Source organism: Symphodus melops (genome assembly GCF_947650265.1).
Source record: "Symphodus melops genome assembly, chromosome: 12".
In the NCBI taxonomy this organism is placed as follows: Eukaryota; Metazoa; Chordata; class Actinopteri; order Labriformes; family Labridae; genus Symphodus; species Symphodus melops.
In genome coordinates, this window is record NC_136702.1 from 9,749,047 (window position 1) to 9,770,090 (window position 21,044).

The 21,044-nt window shown below is 41.7% G+C and overlaps 3 protein-coding genes across 3 annotated transcripts; all 3 read right to left on the minus strand.

Moving 5' to 3' along the window:
- Positions 1-355: 355 nt before the first annotated feature.
- Positions 356-9,235, minus strand: ino80da (INO80 complex subunit Da). Its single transcript, XM_079357383.1, has 10 exons — positions 8,890-9,235; positions 7,123-7,369; positions 6,211-7,022; positions 5,954-6,050; positions 5,493-5,717; positions 5,014-5,123; positions 4,667-4,800; positions 4,264-4,487; positions 3,991-4,148; positions 356-3,886 (listed from the first exon to the last, which is right to left on the minus strand). The coding sequence occupies exons 2-10, from the start codon at positions 7,338-7,340 to the stop codon at positions 2,868-2,870; spliced, it is 2,997 nt and encodes a 998-aa protein (XP_079213509.1). The 5' UTR covers positions 7,341-7,369; positions 8,890-9,235; the 3' UTR covers positions 356-2,867.
- A 337-nt stretch (positions 9,236-9,572) lies between these two features.
- Positions 9,573-16,993, minus strand: LOC306832582 (NADH-ubiquinone oxidoreductase 75 kDa subunit, mitochondrial-like). Its single transcript, XM_079357384.1, has 20 exons — positions 16,926-16,993; positions 16,032-16,894; positions 15,393-15,472; positions 14,947-15,047; positions 14,739-14,846; positions 14,526-14,602; positions 14,293-14,374; positions 14,075-14,205; positions 13,782-13,967; positions 13,541-13,675; positions 13,331-13,445; positions 13,098-13,243; positions 12,870-12,998; positions 12,653-12,782; positions 12,403-12,563; positions 12,151-12,305; positions 11,668-11,843; positions 11,452-11,586; positions 11,239-11,311; positions 9,573-10,078 (listed from the first exon to the last, which is right to left on the minus strand). Exons 3-20 carry the CDS (start codon positions 15,469-15,471, stop codon positions 9,987-9,989), a joined length of 2,211 nt encoding a protein of 736 aa, XP_079213510.1. The 5' UTR covers position 15,472; positions 16,032-16,894; positions 16,926-16,993; the 3' UTR covers positions 9,573-9,986.
- Positions 16,764-18,754, minus strand: cmklr2 (chemerin chemokine-like receptor 2). The gene is made up of 2 exons (XM_079357385.1): positions 18,675-18,754; positions 16,764-18,597 (listed from the first exon to the last, which is right to left on the minus strand). Exon 2 carries the CDS (start codon positions 18,581-18,583, stop codon positions 17,504-17,506), a length of 1,080 nt encoding a protein of 359 aa, XP_079213511.1. The 5' UTR covers positions 18,584-18,597; positions 18,675-18,754; the 3' UTR covers positions 16,764-17,503.
- Between the last annotated feature and the right edge of the window lie 2,290 nt (positions 18,755-21,044).

Here is a 21,044-nt window from a genome sequence, read left to right on the forward strand (position 1 = left end):
GAAAACTAAGAAGCCATTGTGGTGAGCTTTACTTGTAGCCAGGTTTTGGAAATTGTTCAACTCACCTCAACTGACATTTTTGAGCAGTTACATCTCACAGTCTGTGCAGATATCTCTGTGAGAAACAATGCCATGTGGCCTCTCACACCTTTAACCCTCATTTTACCTGAATTCTAACCTCTCCGAAACCCTTTTATCTGAAAATGCAGCATTGTTATTTCCATATGCATGGAAAGATTTGAGTTTCCGAGCTGTAGAGAAGCTTGTGGCGGCCGACATGTAACCACTTATCTCATGTGTAACGGAAACAATGTGTCACCTGTTTAGAAAAGAAAAAAAAACACAGCAAACAATGTCAGCAAATACCTCACAGCAAGTTTTATTTATACATCCAAAAACAAAAGATCCAATTTCTCACACTATATACAGATATTACATACAGTGTTTGTACACATATTACATCATTTGTACACAAGAAAATATACATAAAAATGTAAACCTTTGTATACAAAAAATACCTTAGACAAATTAAACAAGGACCAATAACAAAAGGTGACTAGATTAGCTCATCCTATCTTTAAAAACAGTAATACAGTACATTCAATGAGTATAGGAATTTGTCAGCCATTTCTGAATTCAAGCCGTTAAATGTGCCTACGAGCCCTGTTTTCGTTTTGTTCTACGTGATTTCTTTTTGTGGGGGGAGGACGACACATGTGCAGTGATTCATCTCATGCTATGTGGATACAGCAGTAATGTCTTGCAAACATCTCCAATAATTGTTTGAATTTAACTTTTTTTGGGGGGTGGAGGGGGGGGGGCACTGTGTTCACGGTTATTGGTTGCAACACCGCAGTATCTGAGAGGCCGTGTTGTCTCTGGTGGAGCTACGGGTTTACACTTCAGAATGTGTTTTCTCTTTGGAAGGGAGAGACAGAACTGGGCCTCCTCACAGCTGGAAATTGGGGGGGTGGGAGGGGGGGGGGTTCTGGTGCAGGCTCTCAGTGATGACAGGTGTTCATTTAAGGAGCGTCCAAGCAACAACGGGAAAAAAAAAAAAAAAAAAAAGGCATGACAGACACAGGACGTGAAACTCCACCGGCCTCCTGCCACTTCTGTGCAAATTTATGTTGAAAAAAAAAAAAACATACATTATCTCTCGATGGAAATGAAATGAAACGGTGATGTCTAGATATTCCTATGATTTATACCACCGAGAATCAAGCCAGTGACCATAATACACTGATATTATTTACGCTGCCCCATGCAATCTCAGACTTCCTCCTGGAGTTTAATAGCTATCAAAAACATTCTCCATTAGGTTATTCTTCAAAAACAAACTTGACAGCATACACAGCAGACGAACAATGATCCCTCTAACTTCATAGAGAACTTCACAAGCATTTTTGATAGCCATTAAAGACAAAAGACTCATTCCACAAGACACATGTTCCACTGAATACATCGCAAATAACTTCAATCCATTGCTACTCAATAATTCACCGACAAACCCCAAGATAGAGACTTCTACTCTATATACCTAATACTCAACAATGTCTGACAATCTGCCCAAAGTCTTCAATGACATCTATTAAAAGCCAAAGTTGTACTGCTGTGTGAGTTGTTAACAGTCAGGGGAGGAGCTGAGTTTTCAATTTGAGTTAAAATCAGAGCTCAGGTTTGCATTTAGCTATAAAAAAAAACACTTAATAATTGAGTAAAACAGACTTTAAATCCCAACGTCACTTTCACTGGGAATTTAATCATGAGTCTCCTTGAAGTCTTGAAACTGAATTTGCTTCATCTCTGACGAGACAGTCCTTAAAGACCATTGTACAAGTGGAGCACAGAGCCCCTTTAGAGTAGACACTTAAAGTCCCTGGGTTGCGCCTTCATCACCCCAAACATTAACACTGAAACTCGTGTATTAGCCGTTAAAATCCACTCCCGAGCAGAAGTTAGGCTGACCTGATCATTGATCTCTAGAGGCTCTACTTCTGAGAGAAAGTGTTGTAAAATAAAACGTTTACAACAATTACAGAGGCCAAAATCTGTTCCTGATTCCTCCTAGATTCAGTAAATGAAGCTACATGAAATGAGACCAATAAAATACCTTATGATGCGTCGCGTTGTGTTAATGCATTTATTGCTTTAAGAAACTAAATTTACCTTCAAGTGTCTACGAGGCAACTCAGAGTCCCACAGCCAATGGTGAGGTCAGATTTTTTTTACTTCTGAGCAAACCAATAAATGAGCACAATATACAATACACAATATAAAAACAGCTGTTTAAAAGTATTTTGGTAAATCCATATGAATGTGAAATCTGACTTAGTAAGATTCTATATCATGATGACAGTTAAATAGCTTGAAACATAATGGGTCACAAAGATCACAACCAATACTCTTCTTTTTCTGAGGGTGACAGAAGCGGTGTGAGGGACAGGTGGAGAGGGTAAATGCAATGGCCATCTGAGCAAGGCAGGGTACATTGGATCATACCAAACAGGACTTTTAAGTGGCAAAGGGACCGCAATCTCTCTCATGGTCCTTCCACCTATTTTTCACCTGTTCATTTCATCAGAGTGTTACTATTACCCCCTGCTGAGGCAACCACAAGGCATAAAACTAGTGGACTCACATTGACTTCAAATCCCAGAGACCGACTGCCTTCAGAGTAAAAGAAGGGAAATAGAAAACATTTAGGATAATCTGAGGTTTGTGCAAATTCATTGTCAAAAAGTGCACGCTTACCACATTGCACACATGTAGCAGATGGAGAGAGGGGAGGGAGGGTGGGGGTCAACAGGATTTTAAGTTGCTGTGAGTCCACAGACCATAATGCAGCTGCTGCAAGGTGCCTACTCTTATTTACTTTGCTTAAAAGGTGGTGTGGCGCTTTTGGCACTTGCAGCAACGGCACTAACTATTGAAAAGCCAGCCGGGGGCGCTGTCGAGCTGTGGCTGGGTTGAACGTCTTTCGGGATGCCACTGTGGGAGGCCAATTGATGGCCGAAGGCCGCGCTGAACTGAGGGAGCTGTTGCTTGGGCTGTGTGGAGGTCAGGAGATCGTGTGACGAGGACGAGGGGGCAGAGGGAGTTGTCAGGCCCGTCAGGCCGCTCTGAGACATCGCCGAGAGGGCAGCCATGGGCTGCAGCGTCACAGAGTGCGTGGTGGCTGGGGGAGTGGACAGGGAGGTGGATATGAGATGACTTTCTGATCCTATGAGATTGCCAAACTGCGCTGGGTCGGTGAGGGGGAGAGGGAGATTGTTCCACGATGAGCGCGGGGGTCCTGGTGCCCCACTGAGAGGGACTTCCAGCAGTAGAGGAGGATCTGTTTGGAAGGAGCTGGCATGGGGAGAGGACATGTGGTCACTGTACGGGGATGGCACATGTTCACTGCTGAAGTGGCTGCCTTGCGGAGAGGATGTGGGCGCGTCTGACTTTGTCAGCACATGTGGCGCGTTTGTCCGGGAAAACGTTCGCTCTGTGATGGAGGTCTGGGTGAGCAGGGAGGTGGCAGAGGGGGCTACGGTAGAGGAGGATGAGGTCAGGTTGGAACACGACGTTGGGGGCTGGTTTGCAGGCTGAGATGGCAGTGAGGGAGGAAACTGGCCCCCGGTGGATTGCAGTAGGTTGTCCTCCAGCTCGAGGCTCGTGAAGTTCTCTGTGGGGATGCGGCTGTTCAGCAGATCCCCCATCCCACCTGGCTGGACCGGACCCGAGAACACAGTCATCGCTCTGTGGTCCACTCCTTCAGAGGGGGCCAGGTCTCCTATGGAGGTTAGGCACACCAGGGAGTCTGGGTAGGAGCCCATAGCCTGCAGAGCACGCACCAGCTCCTCTGCCTCCTCTGTGGTGGGCAATAAATCCCCGTTCTTACCTACAGAGACAACAATGGTTTTTTTAGTTTAAAATCAGAGGGAATGCTTTTTTTTTTTGACACATTAAAGAAAAGTGTTACATGACAGACGACTTTATGACAACCTTCAAACAAGTCAAAGTCCTGCAGGTCATCAGGTAGTCTGGGCAAAACGTCAGAGAAATCCTCCTGGTTTAGCTCAAGGTCATTAGGAATGTCTGCCATGTCATTGGTGATATCGTCAGGTAGCTCATCTGTGCTCAGCTCTGGAGTTGAAGGGCTCCTGCAACAAACACAACCCCCACCCACCAAAAAAAGATTAATGACCCATGAGATGTAAGACCCTCTGAATACGGCTCGCTATTTTAAAGTCATCATTGACTACGGTGTAAGCAGACCTGATGCTGGCCTGTGATGGCATGGCGAGGCTTGTAGAAGGCATTCCCAGGTTCCCCTGCGGCAACGCCGGAGGGATGGGTTTCTGTGGCCTCCGAGGTCCTCTCCTCCTCTTCTTTTTGTGTTTTTTGGTGAGCGCCGGTGGTTTGGTCTTTTTACGTGGCTTTCGCTGTTGCTGCTGCTGGTGCTGCACTCTTCTGTTACCGTCCCCTCGCAGGAAGTTATCCTGTGTGAAGCGGAGCAAGAGTTACCACAGACGAACCAGGTAAGTCGTTTCCTTGTTTTAAGTCTGGTTGAAAAGCCAAGTTAGCTTCCGTTTATGCTAAAGACAAGACTGGTACCATCTTCTCATGTCACTTTTTTTAAAGTACTCCCAAATTGCTTCTACCTTGAAGTTTAGCTCACCATTTTTTTGGCATGCTCTTCACAGAGTGGTGTCTGATGCGTGATATCGAACACGGGGATGGAGCACTGCTGACCATCTGCAAATTTGGCTGTGCAACTCGCAAAGAGCTGCTGGGAACGATTCAACAGAATATCTACAGAGAACAATCAAGGAAATAACCAAATGCCCAAGACAACACAGGGCACTGGGCTCACAGCACTCAATCACAAAGGTGAGAAGTTATACAAGACGGTGTGTTTTCAAAACAAGAACGCCGGAAAGAATGTGATAATAGCCAACTTGAAGTCAAAAATGAGTCACTGTAGCAACAGAGCTGAACAGGCATTTTTTTTGGTGGACAGGATACGCTGAAAGCAGTGTTGAGTGAAGGGCAAAGCTCTGTTGTTGCAGGCCTGTCCCTTTGTGCTGCCGGTGCAGGTCCCTGGATCGGTCTTCTGCTGCCTTGCTGGAGAATCACTGAGGAAGCAAACACACAAGAGGACTGAGGAAAAAAAAAAACACTTCATGTTCATTGTGTTATGCACACATTCAATTATGAGATGAAGACTGCAAGATGACAAAGCCAAAAAGCAGCACAGACTTGATGCAGCCAATCAACTTAGGAGAGCACGACAATGTACGGTAACTTCTATTTGTTGTCGGCTGATGGAGACTTTTTCTGGTTTATCTATGCTTGCACATACCAACACAGGCAGAAATTATGCACAGTTTTTTTGTTTGTTTTTGAAGCACTTTGACATGCGTTTCCATGTAAACTGTTGCACAAATTAAAATGAATTAGTATTGGTTTTTTTAAACTGACTGCAAATATATTGGTGAGAATACCTGGAGGAGCTCCGAGAGGTATCACGTAACTCCTGGATCAGCTGCCCAGCACAGTCAGGGTTGTTACTGGCAGCATGCAGCAAGGCTTTCCGGAAGGCATAGCGGTATCTCTTCTGGCGGATACTCGCCCTCTCCTCCCGGCACATGTGCTTGTATTTCTCCCGGAGGTACGAGCAAAAGCGAAGTAGCCGTGTTCTCCGAGATGAACCTCTGTCGTCTTCAAGCCTATTTCAAAAGAGTCGATAGCAGTTCAGACATAGTAAATGGACTGTGCTTATAAAACCTTTTTTAGTCTTCTGACTATCATATTCATCCATTCAAACCTCATTCTCCCACTGATGCTAGATTAAGTGGATCCAGGAACATTCACACACTGCTGACTCGATTTGGTGTTCAGTGTCTTACCCTAACCCTTCTCTTAACAAGCGTGCAAACTGGGTATTAAGTTGTGGGGTACCAACCCATTCTGGGGTCTCCAAGAGTTCAGGAAAGGAACAAAAGTCACAGCCTCCTCTTCATCATCGTCTTCATCAGCACTGTCTTCAGACCAGTCCAATCCTGGAAGACAACTTGTTAGAGCAGCTCGTCTATCTCAGCAACCTCAAATCTGAAATGCTACACTGTATCTGAAAGAAGTTAGATGAGTCTGGCAACTAAATGTGAATGTATATGTTTAGTGTTTGAAAGTAAGTGCTAAATGCTGGTAAAATGAGCACACCTAGGTGAGGAAAGAGGTCACCATGCTCCCGGTGTCTCTTGGCACAGAGCTGTACCAGGTGTTGCAACCTGGCCAGGCAGCTGGCAGAAGGTGAGAAGGCAGCAGGATGCATGACGACCACATGCCGCTGATTGCTGCTGCCACTGTCCTTGCAACTGACAGGCAAGTGAGTGGCAGTGAAAGGCATTTTCCTGCTGAGTGATGGCCCAGAGGGTTGTACTGGACTGGGTGCTGCATTAGCTGGCATCCCCGGAGGCAGAAAGTTGACCGTCTGAGGTGGTGATGGATTGCATAATAAACCCTGCTGCTTTCCTGGGAAGATGAAGGAAGTCACGCCGGAGTGCTGGGGCGGCTGGAGAAGACCTGACTGCTGCCGTGGGAGATGAGTGTTCATCGGCGAGGAGGAGTGAACACGGGAGATGGGGGAGGGACTAAAGTGCTCAGAGGGTGCCTGGAAGAGGTCCGTGTCATGACAGAGCTTCTGGTTGAGCACCATGCGACTCTGCAGTTTCTTCTTGATGGCGTTAACCTTCCGAGGAGTTCCCATCTCCTCATCGTCTGTGTCATCCTCATAAAAGGCAAAAGGGTCCAAGAGCTCCCCATCAGGGAGGGGTAACAGGCGTGTACAGGGGGGAGATGGTGGAAGTTCATCTAAGCCATTGGGGGTTTTCAGAGCTAAAGAGGGCACAGTTATGTTGAGAGCCACAGACTCCAGGTGAGCCCGTGAGCGCATATCCTCCAAAGCATCATGTTTCTTTTTTCTTTCCTTCTTGGGGATAAAGCCCAGAACCTGCAGGTGGCTGTTACAGTATCTGAAAAAACAAGATGTCATCAGAACACGATGCTCGCAAAGTCACGTTATGTTCTCCACATAAAGTGTGCACACATATATTTATTTATATATACACACACCTGCGGTCCTCAGACTTGGGGATGGGGTTGGTACACCTCTGGCTGTTGTACTTGGCCACATATTCACATTGCTTGAAGGGGGCTGTCTTATCTTCCAGAACGTGCCGTATACAAAAAGCATAGCCATTTAGTCTGCGCTGCTTGCAGAGCTTCGGGCTGTATGAGCACAACGGCTTATTGTCCACCTCTGAGAAGTGTATGTGTTTGCCTTCATACATCACGTTACTCTTGTTCGTGACAACATCAGCTGATGGGATAAAGTCAGAAGGAAACCAAGAATTACATCATAAACACTTTATACTACAGAGGTAACCATGCATGCACATACAGGGTCAAGATCCAAGAAACAATCAACGACATAGCAGCTTACGGTTTGCCCTTTAGGGATGAAATAAGAATCAGTATGAAAAAAACAACAATATAATTAAATAAATATTGTTCTGCAATTCAAAAACATTAGAATAATATTATAATACATGTAAAAAAAACGTATAGTCCAAACTAAGTTATCCTACTTAGTTGCTTTTACACTCTCGTTTTCAGGTTCAAATTATCGTAATGATAAAATGCTGGTAAACAGTTAATATTTCATGTTTATTTAAATAGCGCTTAAACCTAAAAGTGGTAAAACTCAATGACCGAAGTCTGCTTTACAAAGTTAAAATAAACTATCGCAAACCAGCGTGTGAGTTCTCAGTTTATCACAAACAAAATACATTTGTAAATGTGAAGCGTCGTGATCAACAACCAGAAGCCACAGGTGTATATATCCACAGGTATATCACAATATTCTCTAACTATAATTACAGCATTAGCCTCTCAGCTTCATAAGTTAGCGTAGCTGCTCGATTAAATGTGATGTTTACAAGTTGGTTTTCAGTGTGCTAGGGTCCTAGTTGCTGGGGTACATGTTTGGTATGAACATAAGGATCTGCTCGGCACATTTTATTTCATGTTTGTAGGTAGTAAACTATTTCAGGTAAAGACGGAAAACCGGACAGGTAGCTACCGGTTTCTAACGTTAGCTAGCTTAACTACCATTTTTAGTCGGGCGACTTAGCTTTGAGCCAAAAGAAAAATATACTCTGAGAAAATATACACATATATGTGTTCAACATTAAACCCCGTTTTGATCTATGGCACGTAACTTTATTACCATACTGAGGGGTATGCATATATTCAACGAATAAAAAAAGACGAATTCAAATTTGATGGTAAGCTAGCAAGCTATCAAAGCTAAAAACACAAATTAGTAGGCGGTAGCTAACCAGGAAACGGAAACATGAGCAATTGGTAACACTATAAAAGGTTTATTTTCAGTTCAGTTTAACGTTTGAAATTGCAAGCATAATCGGAAGGAAAATAACAGAAATGTCATCAACTGTGGCCGTAACATATCTGTGGATACGAACACGATACATTTAAAGGCAAATACTTTGAAACAAAGGGTCTAAATACGAGGCTTAAGGCCTGTCCGCGAAGGCCTCTGTTATAATCGATATGAATGTATGGCCTCTACGTTTAGATTATGTGACGTTAGGAATCTACATGACACGAAAAAGGAGAAAACTGGCAAACATCCCACCTCTTCCCAACCCTATTTAGTCATTTGGTCACAACCAAAGCTATAAAATAAATGACTCATCAATTGCAGGCCTTTAGCACCGATAGCACAGCGGTCTAGAGTTGAACGCCTAGCCCCACTTCAGTCTGGGTAAAGCTGTTAGCTCAGAAATCGAGACCGAGGCTGCAGACGGGTTCGCTTACCTTAAACTGGTATGGGCTGTTTTAAGGTATTCGCTCCAGATAGACGGCCGAAAAGACTCCTAGGATCGGCTAGGCTATTTGTGTGTCGATAATCGAGATAGGCTAGTTAACAGTGATCTTCATCGAGCTCAGAATAACTAGAAATAAGGATGCATGTAAATGTAGGCAATCCAGAGCAAATTACAAGCCGAAGGTAGGCTGCTGAGGATTTTTGTAGGATCCACAGCAGACTCCTCACAGCACCACTACAGGCACTGCGGGGACATGACAACAATCCGCTCAACAACAACAACCTCTCCTACCATATTGGAAATGTAAGTTTGTTAAAAAAAATGCCTACTCGGTAAGTGTCATGTCATGTTATTCTTCAGGAAAGACATTAGACTGTGTTTTGGACAGTTTCATTTACAGTGTTTCAATGATGCAGACTAAGAGGTCGAGCAAAGTGTTTCAGTGTTTATTCCACCTAGACCACGGCTATCGTCTTCAATATGAATGAGTTAACAGCTCGGCTGATCACTGATGATGAATCACGTGCCAAGAAGATACAGAAGCTCGGGGCGGTACAAGGTTACTCCATAGACTGTAAATATTACTGTCACACTAAAACGTCATTGTAAAATAAAATAAAAAATAGAGTACCATTTTTTTAAAAGGGCGTTTGAAAAGATAAAACAGCTTGCTACAGAAAACTAGTTTATTACTTTTCACACAACTTACCACATTAAATATACTATTAGGAAAATATATGCATCTGTTTTTTTAAATTCTGGTAACTTAACAGGAAGACATAGACTGGATTTACGATAGACATATAAGGATTTAAAACCTTTGGTAAAAGCTATTATGTAACTCCTAAAAGGGGAAAATGTCATCTGAAATCTAGTAAACCCTCCCTCACATATTCACCTGGCAAGTAACATATACTCACATTTCTGCAGGTTAATAAAGCATACTATTTGTGCCATAATTAGGCATCTATTATAGTCATATATCTGCATTCGTAAAACAAAAGTGCAAATAAATAAGTTCAAGAAATGTGCAAATAGTAGAGTTGTGCGTATCATTTTGTTTAGCCAGTGATGTTTCACTGAGCTTTAACATATGGCAGGCTCATCCACAGCTTGTGCTCCCTCTGTGACAGCTTTCACACACTTAGCCATTGTCTGGGACGCTCTACTTATTGGATCTGTGGGGGAAAAGAGAGAGATGTAAAATATGTTCACCTAAACAATTCTAAATGATAAAACTAGAAAACCAATGTGTAATTCTGCTAAAAATTTAGGGAGGGGACAACAGAAATCAAATACTGTACATCCTGATTTACAACAAGATCAATATTGAAAGTACATCTGCCATTACCAGCACGTCGTGTGGAAATAAATACTTGTTTGATAATGTATGGTTTGGCATCAAAATAATGTTCTATTTTGTCACTTGTGTAATACCAGAATCAACAGAAACATTGTTGTTCATCTCAACATACCAGGTAGACACTCGGAAATAAGGGCAGTAAAATTACATCCTTTATCAAAATTCAAGTGCAATCACGATCATTACTGATTGTATACATTAAAAAAAAAAAACAGCTTACCCATTAACAATATACATGAGAACTACAAATTTGTCAAAGATTCCTTTTTATGTCGAAGCATTTCCACCGTACATATGCTTAAATCATTTTAGTAGTTTTCAGTTAATTCTTTAAAATCTTGCTTTGCAGAAGCAACGTTTGTTTTCTCTTGTAAGTCGCAGTAACTCCACTAAATAAGAGTCCACTTTTCTAGTGACTGACGTGTAAACGGCATGTTTTCAAATGGAGCAGGAATTTGCATTTAGTCATTTTGTTAATCATTTATTTAACCAGGAAAGAAACTCTGAGAGTAAAAACTCTTTTTTAAGACTCCCCTGGCCAAGACAGGCAGCAGCACTATTAATAGAGTTTCAGACAGACACTGAGCAACCAAACATACAAGTACAAAAACACATAATTAGGCATCAAAAGATACATTTAGAAAAGGAAAATAAAGCCCATAGGAGGTTTAATAAGAGCAACAAGGGCACACAGCCCTTATTGATCAACTAATCAATCTTTATATTTAGCCCCAATTCACAACAAATGGTATCTGAAGAAACTAAAAAGAGCAGCTCTGGACCGTTCTCTCTGACATTTACAGAGATCAGCTTCAGCAATAAAATCCAGCACGACTTTTAATGATGAAGTAAACAATGATCTAATAACAATTATCTAAAAATAATCTAAAAACCTGATATAACACTGCGTTATTCCCTGGAAGTTTTAAAAATTAAAGAAATGTTTAGAATATGAATGTAACACCAGTGACCCACCTGTCATGTAGAAGTCCTTCACAGTCAGCTGTGGAGGGACTAAAGGTTCAGACAGGACAGCCTGGTTCACAGCCTTAAAGACATAAACCAGATATCAGCACCAAGAAAACAGAAGGAAGAAAAAATTATTTATGAGTTAATATTAGATCAAATTTTTGAAAGTACCTTCTCTGAAAGCATCTGGACACATGCTGGAGGAAGACAACAGCTTACCTTTGACAGTTCATTCGCCTGTTTAAAGTAGTTGGCCTCCTCAACGTCATCATATCGAACCAGATTTGGGGAAACTTCTGCCAGTCGATCACGCACTTCTTCAAGGCTGTCATATGGCAGTTTCACTCCAGCAAGCTAAAAAAAAAAAAAAAAAAAGGCATAACATTTATTTTTCTTGTACACCATGTTGTATTACGATCTGTTACTGTAGTTTACCTCAGATATGCTTCTGATAATCTTCCAGTCCTCCCTTGCCATTCCGGGTGGAGTCACAGCAACTTTAGTCTGCTGGGCACGGCCTTCAGTGTTCACATAGGTGCTACATTTTTCAGTATATGCAGCTCCAGGAAGTATGATGTCAGCCATTGTTGCGCCCACGTCGCCGTGGTGACCTGTGGAGTTTGAGCACAAGTACTGAAAAACTGCTAATGGATTTAAAAAAAAAGAAAAAAGATATTGCCTTATTTTTTTTTATTTTTGTGATTGTGATGGGAGCACAACACTTTGTTGGTGTTTATAATCATTTAGTGATGTTACTGTGAAGAATAAGGAACCTGCATCATTTATTTACCTAAACTCATTTACTAGGGTGTTTCCTTTTACACAGATATGATGGGATTAAACTGCCACTCTTAGCTGACACGTGTAACTTAATGTAAATGAAAGAGCTTCTGCTGCTGTGCAGGGAAAACAGCTGACCTTGATAAATTATGATGCTGTCCTTTGGGAGATCTTGGCGAGTAATGCAGCCGGCATCAGCTCCTAGCAGGAAAAGAACTTTGGGCGGGTTCTTTCTGATAGCCTCCACTCCTGGCTTGTACCCAAGATCTAGTGCAGCCACTTGACTGGCAACCCTGAGGACACAGTTATCAGAGTCAATCACAGTAAATATCCCACTTGAACACTGTTCTGTCAACATAAACTTACTGGCTACATATTCAAGACAATGACCTGTGAAGCACATTGAGAACCTTCCAGGTTTCCTCCACACCGCTGCTGACGCGAGTGTTTTGAGCAATGGTTGATACAGCAGCCATGATAGCGGCCCCATCCTCTCTCTGCAGGCAACTGCTTCCAACCACAATGACAGGATGCTTGGCCTTAGCTAGGACCTTTTGGAGCAAACGTTTCAGTGTAAGGAAGAGACACTCAAAGTGACTAATTACTCTGAGTACAATACTGATAGATCTCAGAATGTTACTTGGGAAAACGGATGAGCTTCTGACGCAATTTCTTGAAGAACGGTGCCAGACTCCCCCAGATGGTCGTATGTGTAACTTAGGTCCACTTTCTTTCCTAACAGAGCCACTTGTAGCTCGTTGTGAAGCCAGCTGCATCAAGAGGCACCAAGATCATATTAAAGCACACAGATTTCTGCTCTGCAAATTCGTCTATAGATGATGTATTTACAGCCCTACCTTTTTCTGATTCGGGCGTTGAATAGAGGAGCCTCATAGCGTGGGTTTGTCCCAACCAGAAGCAGCAGGTCAGCTTCTTCAATGCCAGTAATCCCGGTGTTAAGTAGATAGTGTGAACGCAGGTCAGATCTAAAGAAGCCAGGGTCAAAACACAGACCTAAATTCAGCTTTCGTTCAACTGATTATTCCCACCTTCAAAATATTTTCTTGGTCTTTCTCTGGTCGTACCCAGCTCCAGCCATTGGAAACGCCTCCTCTGTGCACAGGTTGTCACTGTTCAAATGATTCAGCAAGTCTTTCAGGGAAATAAGAGCCTCTGCATCTGCCAAACCTCCCACAACAGCAGCAACTTCATTTCCTTTAACTCCTTGCAACTGTCAAATGAAACACATGCAAGGTTGAAATCCGAGTGTCAAATGATCATACAATGTTAGAGGTCGTTTTTGTCATAAATAACATACTGTTCCAGCTACTCGAGTCAGCACATCTTCCCAGGTTGTAGGGACCAGCTGCTCAGACTCATTTTTCACCATTGGCTGAGTAAGCCTCTGTCTCTTGAGACCATCATAAGCAAATCTGTCAGGATAGAAGCAAGGAGGGGTTCAGCAAAGATGCAAACGTCATACCAACGGCTTACGCCTGTGAAGACATTTTGTTGATATTTCGGGAACCTGGTTTTGTCTGAAATCCACTCCTCATTAATATCTTCATTAAGACGAGGCAAGATTCTCATCACCTCACCCCCGCGAGTGCTCACAACAATGTTGCTACCCACAGCATCCAGAACGTCAATGGATTCAGTCTTCCTGCAGAAAAAAAAAACAAAAAAAAACGAAAGAGAGTTCATGAGTTTAAAAACCTGCCTGTCACATTGAGAGAAGTTAATCATTGGTCAACCAAAAATCCAAGAACCTGGTCTCCCAAGGGCGAGCAGTGAAAGCATATGGTTTAGAAGTCAGGGCTCCCACTGGGCATATATCAATAACGTTCCCAGATAACTCAGACATGAACATCTTCTCCACGTAGGTCCCAATCTGCAGGTCATTACCTCTGCCAGTGGTACCCAGATCTTCCACCCCCGCGATCTCACTGGCAAAGCTGTAGAAGAAAAAAGGAGGAAGAAAAGAAAAAAACATGTCATACTTTTTATTCTAAATTTGCACAGAAATTCAACTTAATCTAAATATAATTGATGTGTGGCCTACCGCACACAGCGAGTGCACTGGATGCAGCGAGTCATAATGGTTTTGATGAGAGGGCCGATGTTCTTGTCTTCTACAGCTCTTTTGCCCTCAGTGAAGCGGCTCCTGTCGCTGCCAAACTGCATGGACTGGTCCTTAAAACACAATAATACTGTGATTTGTTAGGCAAGTTGATGCATGTTCCAGAACAAAGTTCTGAAGAAAAATATCATCCATTTTACCTGCAGGTCGCATTCTCCCCCTTGGTCACAAATTGGACAATCTAATGGATGGTTAGCCAGAAGGAACTCCATCACACCCTCTCTGTGAAAAATCAATCGATCAAAATTTCCCACAGAGAATTAGTTATCATTACAAACCAGTCTTAATATCACAAAATATATTTTAAAGATTCGCTGAGAACCATGATTTTTACTTACTTAATGATATCTTACTTGGTTGTGTTTTTTCCTACCTGGCCTTTCTTGTTTTGTCAGAATTGGTTAAAATGTTCCAACCCTTCATTACTGGCATGGCACAAGCAGCCACTGGCTATAAGATGAATGAAAATCATTATTTACACAGTCACAGATTTTTCTCTTTCATAATAGAAGAAAAGAAATAGTTAAAGACATGCGTTGCACCAAAGTAGAAACAGAAACACACAAATCCAGCCTATAAAACGTACCTTTGGAACTTTCTCAATTTCCACAAGGCACATGCGACAGTTTCCAGCAACTGACAGGCGCTCATGGTAGCAAAAGCGAGGAATCTGCATCCCTACCTTCTCACATGCCTGTGACGATATAGAGCCAGTATTAAATATAATATTATGACTTAAAATGACCGTTTATTAGCAATCTCATGCAATTGTCTGCATGAATTAACCACTTTACTTGCAACACTGTGGTTCCTGGTTCCACCATGACAGATGTCCCATCCACAAACACCTCCAGGAGGTTACTGATGGGTGCTGTTGCAGTAGCTGCATTGCGAGCTGAAAGAAAGAGACAGACAGAAAATATTACTTGATCTCTTTTCATCCAAGAACAGTTAAACAGTTCACACATATATTTATCACACCATGCAGCAATTAAGTCGCCTTTTCTTTTCTTTTTCAAAGTAATGATGACTAATTATTTTCATTGACAACTCTTGCAACAGCATGGCACCAAATTTGGCAGCAGGCAAAGCTGTAATCCTGCCTTTAATCCGTCAGTGGGAGAAACTGACAAGGCTCCTGGTGCTAACACAAAACACAATTAACAAATGGGTGTTCTTCATGTGAAAATACAGGGCACACATTGAATCAGCTGGTGATGATATAGAGGGGTATTGTTACCAGTGTTAGCTGTAGCCGCACCTCCTTTTGCAATAGCTGCTGGAAAGAGACTCCGGCTCACAGCAGGCAAACGCAACATGCTGGAAGAGAAGAAGCAGGGAGGCGATATCATACGTGGAAGGTCTAATGTTACGTAGAGCTTCTTTCTCCACATGTTACTGAAGTGTCAACGAGGCTTCAAAGTTGGCGTTTGAAACAGGGATGGCGAAACAGTTGAGACGAATGTAAAAAAAAAAAACACGTCTTCCGTATTCAAGTATTCATTGAGCTATATAAAAAGCCTCCTAAATGAACATGACATGCAATGACACCCCGCATGATGTAACGTTGACGAATGTAAAAACAGCTGGATGAAGTAGATATATTAGCAGACCGTGAGCTCGCGACACTGACGTATTAAAATCTCATGTTTAAACTCTCTTCTTCAATTTAAATTAAACCTCATATTAACCCCACAAAGTTACCTTACCGAGCTACAAACCAGTGTTCGTAATGTGAAATCGTCAGAATTAAAACCGGACTATCTTTACGTTTATTCCGCCCCAGACGTGCACATCTCACATGCATTCATCAATGTGCAAGGAAATCAACATATTTTGTAGGTTTAATACTTTGTAAACACTGTTGAGATTCACTTACCTCGTCAGTGTTTGTCCTCGTGAGACTGCCAGATATACGCAGTATGCGCACTGCCTTGTTATTGTGCTGCGTCACGGATTAAGTAATCCTGTAGGCTATAAAATAATCCAAATAGGTAGGCTTCCCCTCTTTAACTTCTTATCTACTCGGACAGTTATTTAACACCAGCCATTTCAGTGGTAATTTAAACCTCTTCTTAACAGCTATTCATCTTATTTACACTCTGTCTCAAACTGTGGGGACAACTTCTGGCAGTGTGACAGTAAAAGCAGGACTTTCCCCTGACTCTCAGTTTAATCAATTTAATATGTAGGTTATTATTAGTTTATCAGCCTTAATTAACCACTTAAAAAAACACAGGACTCAAAAAAGAGAGAATCACAATTTAGATGTCAACAGAGTGCCATTTTGTAATTTGTTTTTCTTTCAATTAGGTTCTTTTTATTTTCTTTGTCCACAGCGAAGCATCCTCCCGGACACAGGATGGTACTCTAACTGTTATCTAACAGGAAAAGGGCTGAATTCATAAGCACACCCTGAGGAAATGGAAGTAAATGCCCATCTGGGGTTGTGTCAGGTGCCTCTATACTTACAAGGCCTCCGGAAATCCACCTGGAAATCTACTCTGTCTACAAAAAACATCAAAGCTTATTATTTTAAGAGGTTACAATGACATAGCTATCTTACAACAAGTTAATTAAATGATGATGCAGAAACAAAGTACAACAGATGTTCAAAAGAAGGTATTTATTTGGAATATATTAGAATAAAAAAATTATACAACTCTTAACTAGTTTTAAAATCTTACAATACATAAAAAAGGTGATTAGCAGCAAGTCTATAAAAATAAACATAATGTTAGACTTAAAAGAGATATTCATATCAACATATTACATCTCCAAGAACCAAAGAGGCTGTTTCTTAAGAATACAACAATAATTTTGCAAATCTATTTGTCTCAAAACTGCAACCATTTATTGCTTTTATTATTGTTTGAGATAACAATACTTGTTTTGGTCAGGAAATTATAGAACGTGTGAAAAGTTCATCTTCATCTCTAGAGCCCAAGATGACCTTGTCAAATTCCATTTTATGTCAGGTAAATATGTCCCACCAAAAGAAAGATGGATTTAAAATGTTAATTTAAGTGTTAATCACAGCTGAAAAGCTGAAAGTGAGAATGAAAATAAATATTTTTTCTCTTGAAAGTATTTGTTAAGTTTATCTTGCCCATTTATCTGAGAGTCACTGGATTATGAAATGGGAAAAATAGACAATACAAAAACAGTATGTACATTGTACACAATTCAACATAGATTTTCCAAATAGAGTATTAAGTCTGTCAGAAGGACACAGAATTGTGAAAACCTTAACAGTTAAGATGGAAAGTACAGCTATAATAATATTCCACATTTCTGCTTAAGTAACAGGCGGTCTCAGCTTGATGTTTTTCAGTCTGATAATGGCTGTAATCATAGAGTTGATGACGCCACAGACTCCTCTGGCACCCCGTCCTGGTGAACTTCTGGCACAGATTCCATCTCAGTGGCGGACAGTGATTGGCTGAGCTCTCTGAGTGAACTCTTAGTAATGTCCAGGCATGCACGCTTAAGGATATGACGCACCTTTTTTCCAATGAGCACGTACAACAGGGGGTTAATGCAGCTGTTAAAAAAGCCTAAACTGGTGGCGAGAGGAAAGCCAGTTTTTAGTATGTTGTGTAAGTATGATGACGAATGCATGGACAACTCCATCAAGCTAAAAGCATGAAAAGGTGCCCAGCATAAAAAGAAGGCCAAAATTACAGCCGACACTGTTTTGGAGAAACTTGAAAAGGGAACTGAGCCTCGAGACTGATTTACTTTAATTTTTAGAAGTATGCCTGTCACACTTATTGCAGTAAAAGGCAAAAGGAAGCCAACAGTGGTACGAATGACCACAATTATAATGTGCCACATGGCCGCTATGTGTCCATCCTTTTCATGGAAGTTATTGAAGCACACCACCTTGTCATGTAAGCGCATTGTGTCACGAAAAATCAGCGCAGGACAGCTCAAGGCTAGAGCTAGCATCCATATGCAGCCACATACAACCCAGGCACTCCCCATGGTGCGGTGACTCCGAGACCAGTTGAGGTGCACGAGGGAAACGTATCTGTCTATACTGAGCACAGTGAGAAAGAGCACACTAGCATACATGTTCATCACGGACACAAATGAGTTAATCTTACACATGGCTAGGCCAAAGTCCCAGTGGAAATCTCGCAGAATGTAATCAATGTAGAATGGTAGAAAAAGCACAAAAACAAAGTCTGCCATGGCCAGATTGAGCAGCCAAACACTGTTGACAGTCTTTTTGCTTTTGAACGCTGTCACCCAAATGACCGTCCCATTCCCAATCAAACCAAGCACAAAGGAAATAATGTAGACGACCACTGAGATTATGTGCATAGTGTCCTTCTGCCTGTGATCCACTTTAAGATCCTCCAAGTCCCCGTATTCCAGGTCGTATTCATAGGTGTAGTTTCCATAGTCATCGCCAAGGTCTCCCATTGTTTCAAGGAGCTCTGTGTTGAAATGATCTGTGAGAAGCGCATGTAAACTTTAAAAAGAATCGGCATAAATTATAATAATGTCTTCTCACCTCAGTTTGGTTTTTTTTATTTTTTATTTTTTATGCTGGGCTGTTGTCCGGAAATATCCAGTTGCCTGTCTTGCCCCTCTTTCCAATCATTCAGTTCCTGTGTTGAAGTTATGATTGGGTGTGTCTGGAACACAGTGTCAACATCCATTCAAATCAACAGGGTGGACTGTGAGATGCCTAACAGATGAGGCAGGAAGATCCCCCCCAAAGATGATTCATAGTGGGGGTTTTTTTTTGTTTAAATAAATATGGAAGAACAGTATTGTTATTACACAGTTAAAATACAAAAGCAAATGAGTTGAAGTGTGGGTGTCACCGTCTGCCTTTTTCAAGTGGATAAAGTTAATGTTTAAATGCACTTAACATCTATGTTTATGATTGTTATGGCCAAAATAAGGCTTGTGGCTTTACAAATTGGAAGTCCCTTATTCATATGATGTTAAGATTAATTAAGTTAATCCTCTACATCCTCTTAACTCAAATCACAGCATACAATTTACTAAAAGTGGTCTTAAACTTTCAGCAATCAAATCACATAGATGACAGCATGGTTCATTAAAAAGTACAATCTATTTTTGTATGCCTAAAAGGTGTGTTGAAGTCTGTGCAGTCTGATCATACAAACTGTAAAAGACAACACAGAGTCTACAGAGAAAAAGATAGACACTGTAGGCTACATTTACGGGACACGGTAGGCTGTCATTAGATTGGACAAAAGGCATCCTGGACCACAATTATTTCCAGCCTCCATCGACAAAATGCGGAATGAAGAATCAGTACAATCAACAAGGCAATGGTCTTTCCACATCTATTAACATGCACCTAACATGCATACCAAAAGCCTGCCAATTAGGAGATAACTGTTCACAGACTGTAAGTGCCATAAGGGCTCACACTGTCGTCGTAGGCGACGTAATGTATGAACTATTCAGGACGTTGTTAAGCTTTGTAGAACAGAATGCATCGCTTACCCGAAAGTGCAGAGCTCCCTTTTCCACGCTTCTGAATGGAAACACCGACAGCTCCCGGCTCAAAGTTGCTGCTAACTTAGCAATGTACCTCCGCTTTGTTCCTGACTCCTAACTCCTTCTACTGAAGTGTCGCTGCAGCATGTGTGTGTGTGTAGTCTTTCCGTGAGTCCATCCAAGTTAAACTCTGTAACTGTTTGTGAAGAAGGGGACGGTGGAGTTGTGAGATGTGCGGTGGGCGCGCCGGGCTTGACGCGTCAAACACCCGGACTCAAGACAAGTTATTGGTCAGCCGCACGGAATGAAGAATGCTTTCATTCACAGAGGCTGTGGCTGCTTTTCATAACAGCAGGGGAAACCCTCTGCGCCTGCTCCCCTCTCAGTGGATAAACGGAAAAGTTTGAATCTAGACTCTTTTTTTTTTTTTTGGCTGACTACCAGTTTGTACCTCTAATACTTGTGAAATAGCTTCAGTCAGCTGTCAAGTAATTAATCTGGTACCATATTGTAAATTTGCAAGATTACAAATGAAAGTTCAGCTTTAAATACATTTCTCAAGTAGAAGTTGTGTAAGAAATACAGCATTTTAAAGTATGTCCTACATAGAAACATTAATGTGGTAAACGTTTTAACACTACAGTGAAAAATCCTCCATTAAAAGTGAATGTGCTAAATTGAAAAGAAAGTAGCTTTATATGCAACACCACCATGCAAAAAAAAGAGAAAAACATCTGGCAAAAATTCAACAATTTGAACAATTTTCTTAGTTGTTTCAATCTCCAGCAACCCAAGATGACCATCTCGTTCCTCTGTGGACTGTTCAGCCCTGAGGGGGGTGCTGTCTCATCGTTGGATAGCCTGTGTGTGTGTGTGTGTGTGTGTGTGTCTGTGTGTGTCTGTGTGTGTCTGTGTCTGTGTGTTTATGTGTGTGTATCTCTGTGTGTTTGTGTGTCTGTGTCTGTCTCTCTCTCTGTGTGTGTCTGTGTCTGTCTCTCTCTCTGTGTGTTTGTGTGTCTGTGTCTGTCTCTTCAATCAGTGCAGCCCTACAATCAAACCTACAAGTAATGCCATGCACAGATGATGGCCTTCATAGTGCTCTTTGAAGATATTATCTTGTCTTAGATAAAGACGAACTGGATGGTGCACACAAGAGTCTCTGTTGTTTAGGGAAACTTAACAGAGTTATCATAAGAACGCAAAGCAGTCATGCTTTTCCCCACTAATGTATCTTTACTAGCGTGGTTCATATCTAGGAATCACTTGTTTCTTTTTACAGTAGCTTGCTTATCTGGTACTAAACACTGTACATACTGTCCAACATAGTTTGATTTCCAAGTTACTTTGAGAGACCTTTTTTTAAGAGCAGCCAATGTCAACTGCATGTAAAAGAAGAGAAGGTTAG